The sequence below is a fragment of the Vigna unguiculata genome, chromosome 3 (assembly GCF_037176805.1).
Source record: "Vigna unguiculata cultivar grain cowpea cultivar isolate G323 ecotype 2 chromosome 3, ASM3717680v1, whole genome shotgun sequence".
Classification (NCBI taxonomy): Eukaryota; Viridiplantae; Streptophyta; class Magnoliopsida; order Fabales; family Fabaceae; genus Vigna; species Vigna unguiculata.
The window spans coordinates 39,897,791-39,919,259 of NC_140794.1; the positions used below are offsets into that span (position 1 = coordinate 39,897,791).

The window sequence follows — 21,469 nt, forward strand, 5'->3', positions numbered from 1 at the left end:
TATAACAAAACTCATACCACTTTACTAAATAAGCAAGACCGTATAACTTCAAAACTTTAACAAATTTAGGAAAACAAAAAATTCCTAAATTTCATAATTAGGATTTATACTAATTTCATAAAAGAGTCTTTAAAATTACTATTAGGGTTAATACTAATTTGGGAGAAACATCATAAGAAGAATAATAAATCTAACATACATAAATCATAATAAGACACTAATATTAATCAATAAGAGATCATGTGAGAATGTATAGTTTAATTTCAATCTGTATATTTTCTAACATGTGTTCTCCGTTCTATCTCTTTGTATTTTTTTCTTCTCACGTACTTTCATGATAACTTATATGATAAAAAAATCTTATAATCAGAAAAATAACTCTAATCTTTTTTATAAACCGATGTCTCCGTTTAATTTTTTATTTAACCTTTATTTTAGTTTTTATTATAAATTTTCGTAATGTAAATAATATATAAATATAATTTTAAAAATTATATAAATATATATGAAAAATAAATTCCAAAATTTTTTGGGGAGCGTGCTCCCCTCTCACAACAATGTTCCACCCTGTTTACGATAAATGAACATAAATATACATATCTAAAAATATATGCTGACTTTGTTAGTTATCTATAGACTCTTTCAATTTCTTATTTAACATATTTTTTCTCATTCTCTAATTAGTTTTTGTTTTCGTGTCTTAAAAGATAAGACCGATAAAGCTACATAAATTTTACTTAGTAATAAACATGTTTGAAATGCATTATAATTTCTTATTTGAAACATAAAATCATTGTCTCTTAATATATAAAAGAAAAACTCAATATCCTCGTAAATAAGCATTTTTATTATTTGAAAAATATAAATAAAATACTTTCATCTCCATTCATAACCTTATGCCTCAAATATAGAATCTCACCCACCAAACTCCAACACAATCGAGCACAAAAAATTTGTCAAATTCACTAACCTGATAAAATTTCATCAACGCAATCTACCACAGTTCCGTTTGGATCGAAACACTCCTGGATCAATCGTATGAAGAAGTGATTGGATTAAATATCCAATTCAAAAGGTCCTTCTTTTTACACTCCCACTTTTTTCTTCTACACCCTTCATTTATTTTAAAATATCCATTTTGCTTTTTATTTTTGGATAAAATATAAATTCAATAAAATAATATTTTAGGATAAAACTAGCATGAGACCCGTTGGTTTTTAAAATTTTTTTGTTTAGAAAATAAATTTTAATATTATTATCACTAAATCAATAATTTAAATTAAAAGTTATAGAAGTTATAATTGTCAATTTAAATATATTGAATGATAAGATTCATTTAACAATGATATAATTATATATTTACGTATAATTAATTATTGCTATATATTATGTGTTATATGTTATGTGTTTTTAAGTAATTTGGAATAATCAATTTGTGATTACATTAATTGTTATTTTGTTTAGATTAAGAAATAACAGTATGATGTTTTTTAGAAGTTTAATAACAAAACATTGTTTGTGATAATAAGTTTAGATTTCTAGTAAAGATTAAAGAGTAAAAAACAGGTCTGGATTTTTTTTTTTGTTTTGAATTTTCTTGTTTTGAAATCAGATTTCAAAGTTATTTTTTATAAACCCATTACTATTTATATTTACATGATTCTAAAGACTTTTTTTCTTAATTTAAGAATATGTAATAATTATATTCCTTAAATAAATATAATTTTCATATAATTTTGTAGAATTAATTATGCTTATATATTAGTGTTGTTATATTTGTAATAGTATGGTCTTATTGCTTTATTAATTTCACAATTAATTTGAATTTAACGTTAATTTCGGTTAAATGTCGTATGTTTTGTGATTATGGTTTTAGATATTCTTTGACCTAACAGTACATCATTAAAGTGCTATGATAAACGTTTTTTACTACCAATTTAATATAATTAAAATAAAAGTAATATTTGTATCAGAATATGAAAAGATGGCGGCAATATGAAGTTATTACATGTCTTATCGAGGGGTGATATTTGTGAAGCACGTTGATTGGTTTCGTCAAGAGGTTTCATTTGGTGCAGACGTTACGTTTGGTTTCTTTAAAAGGTAAGTTGGATTAGTGTGCGTGTGTTTGGTCAGAAAGGAAGGAACAAACCATCATCCTTCGCAGTTACAGCACGGTCCAAACCTAGAAATGTCTTCATCCAGGCCTATCAGCTTCACAAACTTTTACCAGAACTCAGTCATGGTGATGGAGCCCGCAGAGGTTGGTCGATTATCTTCTTTCATTTAGTTAAAGTTTGCTTTTTTGGATAGGAATACCTACTTTCTGGCCTAAAGTTTATATTTTTTTTGTAAGATGGTGTTCTGGTTGAAGTGTCTCTAAAATTTTTTGTTCAAAGTTTTGATTTTTATGAATCCTTCTCCTTTGGTATATGTCAAGAATGTCTCGAGTTTGAAGTTGGTTTTTGTGAACAATGGGGCAAATTACTACTGATGGGGACCAACTTTTTTAGTGATCCGAAAGGAAATGTGATAAATATAGAGTTTGAAGAAGGTCTTTTGGCTCAGAGGCAGATTCTGTCCTTTTATAACCTAAACAATGTTTACTATGTCTGTACCGTTTATTGTGGAGATCGTTATTTTCGTATAAGGGTTTTCGACTTGGATTGGATGGAGGTTGAGTATCTTGGTAAAAAAAAGAATTCTCTTGCATGTAACCCTTTGTCCTCAATAAGGTTTTTCCAAGCATTCAGGGTGCAGTTCATCCCAGCCACATATGCAATATTAATCCATTTTTATTATATTTAGAACTGCATTTGTATAGTCATTCATACTAATATATTTTATCTGTTGATTGTTGTCGTAGTTGTTGATAACTTTGCCGGATTACTTCCAAATATTCTGTCAGGATAAACTTGCGTTTAATTATGCGGTCAAGTTGTATGATCCTCTGTCGAAGATGTTTGAAATATATGTCGATACAGATGAGTCTTTGAGGATGGTTCTGTTTGGTTTCAGTAGGTACATTCCAATTATGGGTTGACTGGTCCGTGTTACCTACATTTAAACTATGTAGGAAACAATATATTTCTTCATAGGATCTTCTCGACCGAAGGAATAGAAATGGATTATAACAGGAATTCGGCCAATGCTTCAAACACCCAAGTTCCAGTTGTTGTTGCTGATTTTGAGAAAGTATTAAGCAATTATGATGTTAAAGTATCTTCTTTGGTAAGATTTATATGTATAGTGTTGTTTTTATAATTTTGTTCATATTTATGGTGGCTTGACACGTTTTGTTTGAATGTAGTATTTGGATTCCAAATTTGTAAAAGAATGCTTGATCAAGGGATGCAAAAGCTACACGCTGATGAATGGCCAATCTCAATTCTGGAACTGCAAAATTCGTTGGACGGACAGAAGTTCCTATGAGTGTTATTTGAGTTGTGGTTGGAAGAAATTCTGCAAAGAAAATGGATTGGCTGCCGGTGATCGCATAAGATTTGTTATGGAGAATGAAGAAAAGAGCGTCATCCATATATTGAAGAATTAGCTTGTTGTAATGTTTTGAATATTTTGTCTCTACAACTATTATGTAGGACCTATGAACATTTTGTTTCAGTTTCGTTTTTATGAATTGCAGATGTTAAATATTTTGCATATCAACATTAATATGTTTTGGAATGTTGATATATATGTTTATATAGAATTGCTTATTTATTTATTATATTGACTATGTCTACTAATTCATAAATATGTACATGTGTCTTGTGTTTACTATACCAAATTTGAATTTTCGTTATCTACATTATTTGATTAAGTTAAAAATTTGAATAAATATAAATTTGATATTAGCGAAAAATTTCAATAAATAAAAAGTATTATTACCAAATATTCAATTATTTTATAATTAGTAAAACTATAATTAAACCTTAGTATAGTTATTGTTAATACGATTTCATAAAGAATATTGTTTATCTATATAATTGTTATTCGGTAAAAATGGTTACAAGTTAAAAATAATATAAGTATTCTAGTTTGGAATAGTATTAACTAAGAGGAATTCAATTCATTTATTATTGTTATTATTTATAAAAAATTAACCATTCGTTTTCTACGATAAAATTTACTATAATATTACATTAATATAAAAACAAAATAACTTGTATATAATAATATTAGTTATATTTATCTTTAAAAAGTCAATTTTATAAATAATTGTAATGTTCATAATTTGTTGGATTTAATATAGTTTGGATAGTTATAATTAGGACAACTTGTTAATAAATGAACATGGATCATCATTTGTATCGGCTTATTACATTAATAATATCAGACATGTAGGAGGTGCGTTTGATAATTATGGTAGTCTGTTTAGTTAAATATTCAATATTACTTGGGCTGCTGATATGAGTTTGCAAAGTCTTCTTCGGGTTCAAAACATTATTAAGCTGACAATTGTGGGAGGTCAACTGCATGATTACGGTGGTGTGTCAAGTAAAAAGATTCAATATTAATTGGGCTAATTATATGGCTGGAAAGTAATACTCTATATAAGCAATTGCTATATGAACCTACATCAGGAGTTATTCGAAAATATTGTGCCAAGGGTACCAAAGAATTAGGATGGTGTCCATAATAAGTACTAACATCATTTGGTTGAATGTCTACATATAATTAATTCTTGTTTTCTTGTTGGTGTATGGTAGTTTGCATATTTAATGCACTATGCCCAATACGATTTTTACGATAATGTAATTGTCATTTCAGACATGATAAATGGAAAGGATAACATCAAAGTACCAGATCTTCATTTATTACTGCAAGGCATTGTTACAAAAAATTAATACATTACGCCAGAACATCATATTTATGCACATCAATTAAGCATTCTTACTTTTGTAACTATTGCAGATATGCATTCTTAACAAAATACAGGAACATGTATCTTATCGTTCATTACACATTGTTGAAAACTTCTTTGAAAACTACATTTGTGGTAGCAGTCAAAGGATTATTCTCAGTGTCATGGATTAAAATCTTTAATCCTGACTTGCTTTTAACTCTAGAAGCTGCAACATATAACTGACCATGACTAAAAATTGGTGTAGGCAGATACAATCCAACACAATCTAAAGATTGACCTTGAGATTTCTTTATGGTCATAGCATAGAATAACATGATCGGGAATTGTCTTCTAATCATCTTGAATGGCCACAGTGACTGAGATGGGAACACGGACATACGCGGAATGTAAACTTTTGTTCCTTTGTTTTTCCCAGTTATAATTTTTGCACTAATTACATGCTTTGCTAGTCTAGTGACTATTAATCTACTTCCATTACAGAGACCTTCAGATTGATCCAAATTTCTCAAAAGCATTATTGGTGTCCTAACTTTGAGTCTTATACTATGGTTTGGTAATCCTGATGTTCTCAATGAATTTAAAAATTCTGGTGTAATACCATCATATACATCAACGTCCATGGTGTCAGAAGTATCAATGCATTCTGCATTGAGGTATTCTTTGACTTCACCTGAATTAGATGAATAACAATTGTTAGACTTTTAAAAGATGACAAATGTATGAAAAAATGATAAGTATGAGTTAAGCATCTCCTGGAATAGAATCCAGAACAAATTTATTGATTTCATCTACTGTTTCAATTCGACTGGCTAGAATAGCTCTTGATATCAGAAACATCTCATCGTTGAATTTTTCGTGTAGTTGTGGATAAGTGCTACTGATTATAGCTTGGATAGGGTCTTTGTAGTTCTTGATTAGAAATTCTGGAGGGATTTCTATATCTACTAAGCCATCATTGGGTTCATTCAGTGAACCATCACCAATTTTGATTATCCAGGAAGAAAACTCTTCAATTTCAGCAATAGTAGAGTTGTGCAATCCCTGCTGTAACGGTCGCATGTTTTTGGTCAAGTTTAGGATCTGGCAGAGCTCCCATAGATAGGATGAGTTGATAGTTGCATGAACAATATAAGATCTACTTCCTCGAGAAATAACAGGAAGAATTTGTCTAAAATTCCCTCCAAATACTATTACTTTGCCACCAAAAACAAAATCAGATTTGTTGTGTTCTCTCATGATATCTTTTAAAGTTCGATCCAGTGCTTCAAAAATAAACGTGTGTGCCATTGGTGCTTCATCCCAAATTATGAGGTTGGCCAATTTCATCAAATCTGATAATTCACTACCTTTTGTAATGTTGCAGACAGAGTGTTCAAGTGTTGGAACTGGAATCTTAAATTTTGAATGAGTTGTTCTACCTCCAGGCAATAACAAAGAAGCTATACCACTTGATGCAACTGTTAGAACTATTTTTGCTTCAGATAATGTGTTCCACATAAATGTTTTTCCAATTCCTTCATATCCATATAAAAAGAACATGCCCCATTTTTCATCATGCACCACATTTATAATCTTTTGGAAAATATGTCTTTGTTCATCTGCATATCAATAATAATTCAGATATATTGCAATGACTTGTATTGCAAAAATGTATAGAAGAAATGACTAACCTGTCATACTTCTAAAATTTGATTGAAAGATATGTAGTTCATCATCCTTGTTGTAATCAAGTTCAACATACACTAATCGGTTGCCATAGTAATTTACTACAAAATCATTAGGATAAGGCATGGAGGGGAATTCCTTTAATGTTCTTCTATTATTTTGTAAAAGCTTCTCAATTTCAATCAAAGTCAAATTTTGCAACAATTCCATATTCAGGTTGAGGCCTGCAACAAATAACTTAAGTTAACATACTTTCATATCCAAACTTAAGATTAATATTGTTAAAAACAATTTCACCTGGATTTCTTGCAAATAATTCTGTCATTATATAGAATTCCATCAGAAAGCCATTCCCATGTTTTCTTCCAAACATCCTCAGGTTTGTTGATACTATTTGACATGAGGACAATTACGAATAATCTCCTCAAGAAGTTTCCAGATCCCCATTCTTTGGCTTCCTTGATAGCTTCGACATATTCTGTATCATCTGCCAAAAATCCAGAAGCTTCACATGCTTATCTAAATGTAGGATAAGTTATGTTTTCAATAGTTCGTAGATCTATGTAGGATATTGGACTTTTAACAATTGTTAGCATCCTCCTTAGGTAGAAAAGTTCACTAGTTGCTGAGGGAACCCAAATAAGTCTTCCAATGGTATTTCCTTTTTTCCTTGGTTTCCAACACCTTTGATTTTTATTATATACATACTTAGTAACAAATTGTGGATATGTTAATTCCCTTACATCTAAATATTTCTTATTGCACTTCATCCAACTTGTGAACATGGACTCCCTAACTGTCGGTTTTGCCATAATTTCATCAATATCATCATCATCCTTGAAGTACACTGATTGCTCGCCAGGTAGATGAAAAAATAATCGTTCAACAGCTGGATTTCTTCCATGAATTGGAAATGAAAATATTCCCCAACATGCTTCGCATGGAGAAATATATCTGCAATCAATATATTGTTTGATTTCATCACTTGGAAGATCAGTTGAAAAACCTGGCTTATCATTAGAAACAATGGCAACAATAATTCTATCACAGCCCTTATTGATGTACTTAAATAAGTACTTGATTGAATTAGATCGGTTACACCATTCTACATTCACATGAGCCTGATATTTGAGTAATATGGTAGGATTGTAAGGAACCACAAATCGGTTATCTAGTGCAATATCATTCTTCACAATGCTAAGACCATTGTTTCTTCGGCGATAATGAGGAAAACCATCTTCTGAAATTGTTGTAGTATCTTGAAATTTCTTTGGATAAAATCGAGAACACGATCCATTTTTCATGCATGGAGATGATGTCTTAGAGATTCCACATGGGTCGTGAATCATATGTTCTTTTACACAGTTATACAATTTTGCATCTTCGTTGGCACATGGTATTTCAGCTGAGATTACCTTGTTAATATCCATGGTTGTCGGATACTTGCTAGATGGATGCAAAAATAACAGCAAATGAGCATGTGGCAAACCATGTTTCTGGAATTCAATACTATACATTATGCAATCACAGATCAGTTACATGATTAGAATAATCAATTAAATGAAATAAGTAAATAATTAAGTATATGAAATATACACACATGCTATGACCCTTCCCAATATGTTCTTCTTTCTTAAATCTAATAATAGTTGGTCAAATTTGATTCTAAAAACTCTTGCAATGATATATAGCCTGTCTAAAGGAGTTAATTTTAAAGGGTTCAATATTCTGGAAATCTCGGGTCATTTTGGATTGCACGTAAAAGTTACAAAAAGATCTAGGAATCCTACATGACCACATATTGCCATGCCATCAAAATATAATTGATCCATAAATCTCCTACCACCAACAAAGCTAGATGGAAGCACAAAACGTTTTCCTTTCTGTGAAGCTTCTATGTAGCTATCATTACTTGGTTGATAGAGGTTACTGTATTTGTCAACCCTAAGCTGCGACTGATTGTTTCTGATGAATGATAGCCTTTCAGACTCAATCATTGTATATCCATCTACAACAAATTGTTGGAATAATCTTCTTGATCTAAGAATGGTCATTGCCTCACATTGTCAGGTTTGAATTCTGAAACAAAACCATTCCCTAATCGTTAAGTGGTTACGTTTGAGTGCCAAACAATCACGATGACTAATATCATGCCTATATCCATCTTCACTATAGGGAAACAACAGAGGATACTGATATCCCAAGTAGCTTATGTGTAACTCATTTATTCTTTGTAATTTTCATGTTTTGCTTTCCATAATAATATCCCTAGGAGAAGCAGTATCAACATCTCCTACTATTAATGCAGCAACCTCTGAAACGGTGGGGATGTTATATATACGTCCATCGTTCTGCCTATCAGCAATAAGTTTTAATTTAAGATCATGATATAGCTACTCCGCATATTTGTCCCTTGCCATTCGAAAAGATTTAGCGTGCATATTGTACTTATCTAGCATATTTGTTAGTGTTCTAACAATTTCAGCATCAATATCATTGTTGTTCCTACATTGAATTTCAGATCAATAGAAAGATGCAACATAATATAATAACAACTATTAAGACGAATGTATTGTACCTCAGAGATTGAATTCTGTTGTGTATCTTGTTTTCAGTATCATAAATATATAGTTGAGCAAATTTTGGCTGTTGTCCAATTGGTGGAAGAAGACTACCAATTCTGTGACATGATTGTCCTTGGATTCTCAAATTTGGTGGACCACCTCCATTGTTGTATTTATTGTCAATTTTTGCTCAAGGTGATGTGAATGCAAACATCGTGTTGTATGTTCTAATATTCTTCTGATAACTTCTGCTCTGTTTTGAATCTGATTGAAATAAAAGTTGACTTAGCTCATTAGGGGTTTTTTTCAACATTGACAATTCAACTTTTCCATTTGAGCAACACAGTTGAAAGTTTGGATTAATCATATGATGAGATTTGTCAATGCGTTCTTGATACCACATATATGCATTGCAATGTTGACAAACATAGATCGGATCTCTTATATATGCATACAATTTGCAAATTAATATAATTATTAGTTCAACTTCCTATATATGATAACAATTATGTTTATGAAAAACTTTTTAGATTACTTATCTTGCATTAGCCTCCGTGTTTCGATGGTTCATATCATGTACTTCATCAATGACTGCTTAATTAATAATGATGAACATATCAGTAATAATGGTAAAACTAAGTAATTTTTTGGTAAATGAAATGACTATTAATTTCATTACCAAAATAAAATTACCTTCTATTGCTTCACCAAGTGATTCAGACTTATCCGAATTTGATTGTAGTTCATGAACATCTTCCAATACAAATGATTGAGTTGGTATATTGGAATGACTTATGTTAGTCACATTATTCACAGTGATTTCAAACTTCTCAAGCAAACTTTGTGGCTTTTTTCGTGTTGCTGTAACATTTCTTTCAACATTCCTGAATCTAACATCAGAACATTGAAGTTGTGATTCCATATGCAATGTATCTTGATTAACAAAATAAGTTGTTACATCAGCTAATGGTGTACGATATCGTGTTTTGTTTTCAACGCGCTTCTGATTTTTGCATGTAGCATTCATCCTCTTCTCCTGCATTATCAGTTTTCTTTTTATTCTTGCACTTGAACTATAGATTTTATTTTCATCGGCCATCATTCTACATTAAACAGCACACAGATTGACAATTATTTCAGAAACAACAACATTTGCATATTATATAAAGGTTATATATGAAGATGATAGAAAAAACTTCTACACGAAATTTTCAAAACATTATAGATATAGTTCATAATCCTGCTTTGTCAACAGAAAAATGTTACAACTCCAATTAATGAATAACAATAGTACATTGTGCTTCAATCGTTTAGAACATATTTGATTTACCAAATTCTCATATGTTTATCCATTAAAGGTTGTGTTTACATAAGGCTATCTACATATTTTGGCAGTTGCATGTTACTGGATAGATGAATCGTGAAATTTTTACCGCCAAAATTAACACCACTATAAAGTCATGTCAATGGGAAGCATGATTTGGGGTTATTAAATGCAAGTCTTTTCACCTTAATGTGTCTAATCTGCCAGCTTTATACATTTACATTTCATTATATTATATATGACATTGTACATGCAGATTGTTCTTAGACATTGCTTGTAGTGCAGGAAATAATCATCAAATTCATTGGTTTAATACATTATAATATCGTACCATCAACTTTAAGTATTGCACATTTTTGGCTTTATTAAATGTCGATCTGATCATTGCTTTAAATGAATTATGATATCGTATTACTCCATAAACTTTTACGTATCTTTATTAAATGCATGTCTAATCAATCCATATAAGATGTTATTAAAAACATATCCAAATGTAAAACTGAATGGATAGGTTGGAATGTAACAAAAGTTCGAATTAATATACATGTTAACAATCATGTATGAACGGGTATCATGGTAGTATACTTTAAAAAATATTCATAACACAGTCTGATAGTAGTCTACTTTAAAAACAATTGATAACATCTTCAATTCTGACAATAAAAACATTAACGTATGGAAGGCTACAAATTATTTTTTATAATACAAGTTAGTGTTGACTTTATAAATGTTAAGATATAAAGTCACTATGATTTATGAATTGCTAAATACGATCTCTAAATATATCAATGAATTAAATATTTAAAGATCACAACATAAAAAAAATGCACAAACTTCCTTCTAGGTAATCACAACCAAAACTATTTAAAATATTAAAGAAGGTTCACCAGTGCAATTTATCAAAACAGGATCAACGAATGTAGCCTTTGAAGGAGCCAAAACATTTCTAACAAAATGAACATAAAGTTTTAAGCAACATTTACTACAATAATTTCCAAGGCTTTCATAAATTAAATATCATTTCTCCTTCTTGATAGTCTTCATTGTCTTTGTAGCTGACAATTGGGCTAATGGCATGTCCTCCAAAAGATCAAATTCCATGAAATTTGATGGAATGTACTCTATGTCTTCATTGTTACTGGTAGTACAAACATCTTTTTTGGGCATGACACATAAAACAATATCTGGATCAAGATCAGCAGTCCTAGAAAGGCACATCTGCAATGAATCATATGTTCAGTAAAATTACATCTTTAAACTGTATTACATCTTTATTACATCTTTAAACTGTCCAGTAAAATTATGACGGTAATTGTATCTACTTATATACTTACTAATGAACTATCAGTATCAGCAGATAAGTCGCATGCTGCATTATCACCACATTCAGCAAGTTCCATTGCCTGAAAAATTTAACATCCAAAATTATAAATTTTGATCAGACCACAAATCAAACCGACTTTAAAATACTTACTAAAGAACTCCCAGTATGAGTATGTACATCAGACTCACTGGCACTCATACGTTTTCCAACCTCAATTGCCTGCATTATTCAATATACATTAAAACATACAATACATTAAAATGGGTATTAATAAAAGTAGCCAATTTCAAATCTATTCACTATGGACTTCTCCTTATGAAGTTGTAATTCATCAGAACAATTTTCCTTAGCTTCAACAAATTTGATTACCTGGAAAATTTGATCTGTTTAGTTCTATCTCAAAATAGATGACATAATCAATACACAACAATTAAAATTACAACCTGAGTTTGTCCAAGAATACTACTAATGTGACCTATAATTTCACGATCAGTTGAAACTCTCATTACTGAAGCAGGTCGGTTATTTCCTTGGGGCTTGACCTTGAAAGCCAAAGTACAACCCAAAAGAACGTCTAGATCCTTTGGAAAACACTTAGGATCCTCCTCACCATCCTAATATATTTTGAGAAACAAAGATGAAATGAAATATGAGTATTATTATGACACTATTATATTACTAATGGAAAAGTAAAGTTGTACAACCTTGATCATTTTCTTTCGCAAATCACCAGTAGAAACACCAATTAAATTGATGCAGTCTTGGTCCCAAAGCATGAAGTTAGCAACCTTTTTTCCATCAGTCACTTGAATTTCAAGCTTGTATCTGAAAACATATATTGAATCATAAATAAGATTATAATATACGTAATCTATTAAGCATTTATTACTAATTAGTAAGATAATTTTATTACACAACTATTACTAACCTCATTTTTGGATACTAATTATAACCATCACAATTCAAACACTTAAAAGAACCAACTTCATATGTTCTTTTTGCGCATAAGTTACAAACCAAGTAACTCCATCCATCATTTCCTAAGTTAAATTTAAGTACATGTGCAACAGTAACACATGAAATCTCCTACAACAATAAAAGAATGATTAATAATAACAAAAATCGATTATAAAAGTATAGAAAATCAAAACTACCTCTGTCAACACCCAATTTTGTCCGGATTATAATATATATATATTCCTTTATTATTATTATTTTTACTTATTTATTTTATTATTATTATTATTTTTATTTTCTTTCTTATCTTATTTTACTTTGATTTTATTATGTCCTTTTATCTTATTTTATTTTATTTTATTTTTTCTTTCTTCTTTCTTCTTTCTTCTTTCTTCTTTCTTCTTTCTTCTTTCTTCTTTTTTTTCTTTGTTTTCAATTCTCTTCATATTTATTTTATTTTATTACTATTTATTATTTTAAAAACGGATTAAAAAACATGAAAAGAAAAACATATTTGAAAAAAAAAAGCAAAGAAAAACAAAAAATAGGAGAAGAGAGATTTGAAAAAAAAAAACAGAGAGAGGTGCGGGACATTCAATTTTTCTGCACAGGATAGGCTAGCCCTTTCCTCATTTGTTACCCTGAAAGTCCCGTTGCTGCAGACTCATCACACAAAAATGGAAATTAAATCAGCTGCATATGCATGGATTGATTGAAGAGGGGGCAGACAGAACAAGGCAAAGAAGCAACCGCCACTTTACACCATGTTACATCTCTCAACCACGAACAAAAGGGATCTCATAAGTATAACAAGAAAAAAGAGAACGAGGAGGGGACACAAAAGCTAACTGGAAATAACAAATTTTAAGATACAGTTTCGCAATATAACATATAGCAAGAGCAAGAAAAAAGGGAACACTCAACGAAGCAACACTCAACAAAGCAACAACAAGGGAGGAAGAAAGATTTTAAAAACAGAGAGAAGAAGGGAGAAACAGGCAGCTCGAGCAAGGAAAGAATTGGGGCCACAGCACAAGTTAATGAACTCCGAGAGGTGAGCCCTGCGCCTATACTTGATTGAGCATGATGTAAGCGGGCGTGTTAAGTCTGATATGTTTCGTTCTAATCCTCGAATGCCATGAACAAGATGATATTATTGTGTTTGCTGCATTTTATTTGTTGGATTTGAATCACACGATTTTGCTACTCCCCATTCTTTTCCTCGTCACGATCCTCATTCATCTATGCTCACCAATCTTCTCACACACATTAGTGCACACCAATATGTCGCATTCTCTTATATGACAATCAAGACTACGAGACCAAACCCAGCACGCACGTAAAATCTCCTCCATTCACGTCCTCACTTCAACTTCAACCTCAAACACATTCCCCATTCCTCCAATCTGCACAAAACAACCAAAGCCAGAGAACCTCTATTCACTCATCCTCACCATTTTCCATATCCAACTAAATAGCCAAAGCTGTGAACATTCCTAGGACCTGTTTTCACCATTATCTCGTCCACATTCTCACACACGAATGAGCCCAAATCTGTCTCGGCTTTCATCTCCAGATTCATACCTTCATCTAACAACAATCTTTCCTTCCTCAATGTTCGAATCCACCTGCATAGAAACCCAAATAAAAAATAGAGTATGCGCACCAATGGCAGTGGCCCTGTAGTTCGCGCAGAAGCAGTTCGAGTTGCGCATGAGGGGAAGGAGAGTGAAGGTCGCATAGGCTCTCGTCGCCAACGACCGTGGTGGACACCGGTGTCGCCCGCGATGGCTGTGGTCGATGGTGACGAGGTGACGATCTTTCGAGGTTCGAGTCAACGCGTGCGCGAGAACAAATCGAACAAATCGTTGAGCCGCCGAGAACGAGGGCGACGTCTCCGCCGTCAATGGGCGCCGCTGGCAAGCTAGTCGTATGATGGTGCGGTGGCGTGGTGATGCAACGGTGAAGGTGGTCGTTGATGGTGGCGAGTGTGCGCTGGTGTGGGTCTTGGTGTCGTCGAGAGAGAGATAGAGAGAGGGTTTGCCTCTTGATTCAGGAGTTGCTAGGGTTTAGGTTAATCATATTCGTCACACGTGATCAAGTCTCAGCCCACTTCACTCCTTGCACCACCATTTTTGACACTTTCACCCTCCTGTGTATTAAAATTGGGCCTGCGTGGTTTTTCTCGCGCACCCCCAATATTAACTACACACCCCGCGAGTTTCCTTGGGCTGGCAACCTTTGTTCCTTGCGCACCCGCACAATTACTAATCCCGCACCCCTGCACACGCTTTTTACTCCTATTTTAGACTTGTTTTATATTTTACTCGCTACACCCCCATCTTTCAATACACACACCTCATTTACTTCATACACCTCCCACATGTGATACTCATGCACCCCCACTAATGACTCATGTACCCACATATTTTGTTTTCCACTTTTATCCTTCTTTAGTAATTTCATCCTTTTATTTGTTTATTTTATTTTATTTATTTTTTATTTTAAAAAAAACACAAATATATTTGAAAATTATAAAAATTACAAATATAGAAAATATAAAAAAAATGTTCTCTTACTTTTTTTATTGTGTCTGTCCGGCTGCTCGTGTGACATTTTCTTCCAAATAATTCAAAAATACTAAAAATAATTTTCTTTCTCTTTTTTTTTGTGTCTGTTCGGTCGTCTGCACCGCGTGACACTCATTTTCTAAAAATATAAAAAATGATTTTCTTTCCTTTTTAGTGTCTATTCGACCGCTCACGTCGTGTGACACGTATTCTCAATTAATTCAAAAATACCAAAAAAATATAAAATTTCAAAAAATACAAAAAATGTCAATATTTTCAAACAACAGTCTTTTTAAGAACTACGTGATCCTTGATTCTCCACTGTGAGATACGTAGGAGCAAGGCCAGTCCTTGTCAGGTTCACCTCCAAAATAATCATATCATTCTCCAAATCGTTTTTCCCAAATCGTTTCTTTAAAGAACTATGTAACCCTGATTTCTCATTTTTAATGAGAATACCTAAGACCAAGGTCAATCCTTGTTGGGCCCAAAAAACTAAAAAAATATTTTGTTTCTTTTTAGCATTTTTATCTCATTATTTTTGGGGAAAATTAACATTTTGAAAACCACATCAACTTTGCATTCTTTTTAATTAAAGGTACCGCCCTCGGGCGGGTGCTGTAGGGTGCTAACACCTTCCCTACGCGTAATCGACTCCCGGATCCAAAATCTGGTTTTTCGCGGACTTGTCTTATCTTTATGGTTTTCCATGGTTTTCCAGAATAACTATGGTGGCGACTCCAAATCTCTTTTTTAAACCTGTTTTCTTTTTTTGGTTCGTCGTCCCGTCGCGATCTCGGTTGCGACAACCTCTATGACAGTCAGGCTCTTTGAAACACTTTTAACAACAGTTTTATACATAAACCTATCAACATGACTAATCTGGGAAGACCCACTATATTGGCTTCCCTCCTCAAAAATTTCATGAGTAGAGGTTCTACACAATAAACATTAGTTAGTACTTTATGAAATACAAAGAGTTATACAATAAGATAGTCGTAATATAAAACTATTACTTTGAAAATTCCTTCCTAAATTGAGTCAGTTCAGGTATATCATCTCCCAAAATCAACTTCGATCCATTCCAACAATTAGACAATGACACCGACCATGGACCTATACAAAATAATTTAAATAAATTTCCAAATAACGCAGACTAAAAAATATAACAAACATTTCGAAATACAATGAAACCTGAGGCAACCTTTATCTTTGCTTGAGTAAGAATAATAGCAAGATAAGGTGTTTCACGACTTTCCCTCCAATAACTAACCAATCGCATACAATATGAATCTCAAAGAGTGCAACAGATTGACGCACCACTACATTATAGAAAAAAAAACAACTTCAAAAGAGCATTAAAATGAAATAATAAATTTAATCTTTGACAAATAATAACATTATAATCAATTGTACCTCAAGTCCTTTAGGTCAAACACAACATTTTTGGAACTTGGTTTCTCCTCCACATTATCCACCACACCAATGACATCTAAAATGGAAAAACAAAACAGTAAGTAAACATAACAAAAAAATAGCAAACATATATGAATGAAGGATAAAAAACTTACCAACCAACAAATATGCAGAATAGTTTCCATCAATGATATCCTTTATACTCTTGAACTTCCAAACTTTTGTAGGAATACTGGCAATTGGTTGTCGTCGTACAAACGTTGCTCCAATAAACAATAGCTTAAAGGGGTGGTCGCAAACTCTATATTGAGCTCTGTTGTTAAGAATTTTGAAGTTATGCATTATATAACTTTCTCCCTCCTTTAACTTGTCTTCCCACGTACTAATGTCTTCCTTCTTAATCATAGCAGGAATAACATCACCCTGACCAGCATAATCATGCATAAACGTCAAATATATCCATTTTTTCTCCAATTTCAAACATGTAATGCACATAGATCATACAATGATACATTACCTTCTGGTCTGTCAAAATCATCTCCATATTTCGTTTGGACTCCCATGACTCAACAAACCACAGATCCACAATTCGGACAACAAGTTTCAAAGTCTCCCTTTTTCCATCAATATCCTTGATCATATCAAATTTCCTTGCCATCTAATACATAACAATAAAATAGGTCAAATGTTTTACAGGAAAAAAAACTATACAACTTCAAAATAACAAAACACATGAAAAACACATGAACAACACTCAAAATAACAACATCTAAAACAACAAATAATATTCAACAGTTTGTAAATAAAAAATATCAACCTTTTCTTCGACACCCTAAACATAGGAAAAATTATATGTTTCAGCTTTATAAGAAAATAAAAGTTGTGCACCGAGTAAGAAGAAGAACAAAAAAAAAAGAAGAAGAAGAACAACAACAACAACAAAAAATGATAAAAATACAACAAAAAAGAAACTACACCAAAAACAACTTCTGCAAACCTTCAACAACAACAATCACAAAAAAATAAAAAACACGAACAAAAAAATTTTAAACTTAAACTACTGTGAAGAACAAAAAGAAGGACCTTTAAAAAAAATAACAACGATCAACCAACAAAAATAAACAGCCAAAAAAAAATTACGTTGGTACGAAGAAGAAGAAAGAAGATGCAATGAAGTCGAAGAAGAAAAAAGAAAGCAAATATGTGTTTCAACAAAGCTAACGGAAGAACAAAAAAATAAAAAAACACGAACAAAAAAATTTCAAACTTAAGCTACTGTGAAGAACAAAAAGAAGGAGCTTTAAAAAAATAACAACGATTAGCCAACAAAAATAAACAACCAAAAAAAAAACTTACGTTGGTATGAAGAAGAAGAAAGAAGATGCAATGAAGTGTCGAAGAAGAAGAAAAAAGAAAGCCAATATGTGTTTCAACAAAGCTAACGGAAGAACAAAAATTGAAATGCCTCCACCAAATGCAATGCCTTGAAGAAGAAGCCTCCGACTGTCAGCAAACATCAATCAACATTTAATGCTTTCAGCGGGAAAAAAAAATCCAGAAGACAAAAATATCCTCAATTTGAGACAGTTGTCAATAAGTTAAGATGTCTATTTCAGTAATTTACCTATACTAAGAATTTCTTAGATATATAGTAGATATGTATACAATGCCTTTTATATACCACGAGTTAGGTGTCCTATAATTAATATCATGAAATTTTACTTCAACTAGCATTTTTACACGTGCATTGCACGGTTTTAAAAATAAATATATTTATTATATAAAATAAATTTATAAAATACAATTAAAATTTAATATGAGTATTTTTTTTGTAAAATTAAATAATAATACTTTATTAATTTTATGTTGAAAAGTGTATTTAAATTATTTATACATTATTTTAATAAAATATATTATATCATATTTTTTTAAAATAAAATATAAAAATTGAGTAATTAAAATAAAGAATTCAAATTTAAATGAAATAATAATTAATAATCTCATATTTTGAGAATAATTAATAAAAAAAACTTTATATTAGTACAAGAAACACAAATAAATTTTATAAACTTAAATTAAATTTAGTAATTAAGAAATTTTCATATATATATATATATATATATATATATATAGGAATATTGTTTATAATAATGATTGTGTCTTTGATAGGAAAATAAACAATTTCAATAATTAAATGACTTTAATTGTTATCTTATTTTTTTTAGTAAAATAAAAAACTTCAATTGAGCAATTATATACATGTTATGAGCAATTATATACATCTTATGAAGTTGTTCTTGACTTCTATAATTTAGAATCTCTTACTTAAGCATGAATTTGATTTTCATTAGATGAATTTATAAAAATAATCTAAATGTAAATCTAAGTTCTACATAGAATAAAAATAACAAAGTTAAATATCATATAAGAAAAAAGACTCATAAACTGTTTTATGTTTTTAAGTTAAGAATAAAGTCAATTCCTTTTGTGACTTCATATTACACACACACACACACACACACACACACACACACACACACACACACACACACACACACACACATATATATATATATATATAATTTCTCCCTAACAAACATTCTTGTAAGAAGAAAAAACACATGAGTAGTATTCTATATTTATATCACTTGTAAGGGGTTTTTACTTACCGTTAGTCTAATTATGGTCTAACCATACCTTAATACGGTTATTATGTTGATTTGTGTTATGTTTTTGTATTAATTAGTTACAGTGGATGCTCGACCGTTCGGTCACATTAACAACTGACTGGCCTACACTTGCTCGGAGAAATTTTTATGATGACAAAACTTCTAAAATAAGAAGGATTTACATCAATATTGATATCAACAAAGATTTGGTCGAGTTGGTATGCTCTACCAACATGATTGGTCGGTGTCTAATGTTGGTTCGAGACATTGTGGCATGGACTCATTAGTCCATATTATACAAAAATGTTACAATAAATATTTTAATCAATTAAAATATTGAATTATTCGATTGAAACACTTAAAACTAATAATAATTCCTGACATTTTATTTTTATTTATTAAATTGTGTTTTTAATCAATAATAATTTTCATATATTAAAGTGTCATTTTAATTCAGTACAAAAAAATATATAATTTTTTCAGTTCAAACTATAGTTTATGACAAGTCAAGATCGTCTCAAATTTTATTTTTAAATAGATAAAAAATGGAAGTTAAAAAATGTTACTAATTACAATATTTAAATGTGTTGATTAATCACACATTTAAAAGTGAAAAATAACACAATTAGTTTAAAATTTTAAAAGTTTAAAAATCAAATAAAAAAATATAATCGATTAATATAATAATGTTATATGACATTTTTACGTGATTTTTAACTTTTTAAAATTAAAATTTTAAATCAATGGTGTTATTTTTCACTTTTAAAGTTTTTGTTCTAATTTTAAACTAATTGTAATCTTAAAACAAAAATATTTAACAAAAATGTGAATTTTAATAAAAATAATAGTATAATGTTTATATAAAAATTAATTGTCATAATTTTGAGAGAACAAAATCGCTCAATTTTAAAAAAAGATTGAGATTGAATTCAATAAAAATAATGAATATTAGAACCAAATTGAATATAAAAAACTGATCTGATAGTCACGTGAACATTTTTTTAAATAAAAAAATTAAAAAATTAAAGAAACACGAAATGACAATGACAAATCACTTTCTACTATTCGTTAAACGGTAATAAAAAAGATCAAATTGAACAAAATTAATAAATATTAGTATCAAATTGAAAAAAAATATTACAACCAAATTGAAAAAACTAAATAAAAATTAGAACCAAATTAGTATTTAAACATACAAATTATCATTTTAATGTTTGGAATACAATTAAAAATTAAAATAAAATGTAAAGATAATTCGATAGCAATAAAAATCACCCTACCTTATATTGTGCTTTCCTAATACTAATAGGATCATTTTCATTGTGACAACCCTTATACCCAACAATGCATTCTGTGTCTGTCTGAAAGTTGTTTTCTAAAGCTAACATTCCTAAAAAAAATCCATCATTCGCAAAAAGTTGGGAAGAAGTCAGATCAAACTGCACCCATAAAAATCTCATATCAGCAAAACTATGTAATCAAGTGTATATTTTCAGAAAACCTTTTTTTCTTAGAGAGCTAAAATTGAGACAATTATATCTTTATGGAGCTTTCATGTGCACAATTAAATATCTAATTTAAGTGATTTTGTTCTTGTAACAATTGTATTTGTATGTAAGGATTGTGACTTGGATATGATTTTCAGGTATATCTTGTAATATGGTATTTCAAGAGGCTAAATCAAGTCTTGTAGCGTTCAACACTTTGATTCTTGTTTGTTTTTCTTTCATTGCTTTGTTATATGATTGTAAAACTTGTAACTGGGCAAATAAATGTAACTCTAGTAGACTTTACACAAGGAAACTTTAAACACATCGAAAAAAATAAATGGAGCAAAACATCAAAACTAAACCACAATTAACCACAATCATTAACGTAAACCAAATTGCAGATTCCTATTCTAACAAAACAAATACTGAAATTAAATATTTGTTAGATTAGAAGAAAATAAAAAGCAAATTCCAAAAATGAACAATAACAATAATTAAACCTTTTGAAGAAATAATAAAATGATAACCTTTTGAAAACATGGAAATAATAAAAATCAAACCTTTGACCTTGTGCTTGAGAGATCCGCCATGGAGAAATTGAGAGATGAAAATGAGAAATAGCC

General features: G+C 30.5%; 3 protein-coding genes across 3 annotated transcripts; all 3 read right to left on the reverse strand.

Annotated features, from left to right (window-relative positions):
- Positions 1–4,959: 4,959 nt before the first annotated feature.
- Positions 4,960–8,586, reverse strand: LOC146887840 (uncharacterized). The gene is made up of 6 exons (XM_085670427.1): positions 8,302–8,586; positions 7,308–8,028; positions 6,843–7,019; positions 6,538–6,756; positions 5,623–6,465; positions 4,960–5,540 (listed from the first exon to the last, which is right to left on the reverse strand). The coding sequence occupies exons 1-6, from the start codon at positions 8,584–8,586 to the stop codon at positions 4,960–4,962; spliced, it is 2,826 nt and encodes a 941-aa protein (XP_085526553.1).
- A 2,725-nt stretch (positions 8,587–11,311) lies between these two features.
- LOC114174924 (uncharacterized) lies at positions 11,312–14,781 on the reverse strand. Its single transcript, XM_085670869.1, has 5 exons — positions 12,673–14,781; positions 12,449–12,569; positions 11,895–12,358; positions 11,755–11,823; positions 11,312–11,638 (listed from the first exon to the last, which is right to left on the reverse strand). The coding sequence occupies exons 3-5, from the start codon at positions 11,967–11,969 to the stop codon at positions 11,438–11,440; spliced, it is 345 nt and encodes a 114-aa protein (XP_085526995.1). The 5' UTR covers positions 11,970–12,358; positions 12,449–12,569; positions 12,673–14,781; the 3' UTR covers positions 11,312–11,437.
- LOC146887841 (uncharacterized) lies at positions 14,152–17,572 on the reverse strand. Its single transcript, XM_085670428.1, has 4 exons — positions 17,181–17,572; positions 16,815–17,110; positions 16,137–16,208; positions 14,152–14,329 (listed from the first exon to the last, which is right to left on the reverse strand). Exons 1-4 carry the CDS (start codon positions 17,343–17,345, stop codon positions 14,152–14,154), a joined length of 711 nt encoding a protein of 236 aa, XP_085526554.1. The 5' UTR covers positions 17,346–17,572.
- Positions 17,573–21,469: the final 3,897 nt, after the last annotated feature.

What these genes read in the sequence shown, in the direction of transcription:
- LOC146887840 (XM_085670427.1), bottom strand. Translation starts at nt 8,586, where the DNA reads ATGACCATTCTTAGATCAAGAAGATTATTCCAACAATTTGTTGTAGAT. An exon ending in TAGGGAGTCCATGTTCACAA is followed by an intron (nt 7,020 to 7,307) that starts GTTGGATGAAGT and finishes GATTTTTGGCAG; the next exon opens with ATGATACAGAATATGTCGAA. An exon ending in ATTTGTTCTGGATTCTATTC is followed by an intron (nt 5,541 to 5,622) that starts CAGGAGATGCTT and finishes ATTCATCTAATT; the next exon opens with CAGGTGAAGTCAAAGAATAC.
- LOC114174924 (XM_085670869.1), bottom strand. Translation starts at nt 11,969, where the DNA reads ATGCAGGCAATTGAGGTTGGAAAACGTATGAGTGCCAGTGAGTCTGAT. An exon ending in CTCATACTGGGAGTTCTTTA is followed by an intron (nt 11,824 to 11,894) that starts GTAAGTATTTTA and finishes TAAATTTTTCAG; the next exon opens with GCAATGGAACTTGCTGAATG. An exon ending in CTGATACTGATAGTTCATTA is followed by an intron (nt 11,639 to 11,754) that starts GTAAGTATATAA and finishes GATTCATTGCAG; the next exon opens with ATGTGCCTTTCTAGGACTGC.
- LOC146887841 (XM_085670428.1), bottom strand. Translation starts at nt 17,345, where the DNA reads ATGGCAAGGAAATTTGATATGATCAAGGATATTGATGGAAAAAGGGAG. An exon ending in TGTATCATTGTATGATCTAT is followed by an intron (nt 17,111 to 17,180) that starts GTGCATTACATG and finishes TATGCTGGTCAG; the next exon opens with GGTGATGTTATTCCTGCTAT. An exon ending in TTTATCCTTCATTCATATAT is followed by an intron (nt 16,209 to 16,814) that starts GTTTGCTATTTT and finishes TTTATTGTGTAG; the next exon opens with AACCTCTACTCATGAAATTT.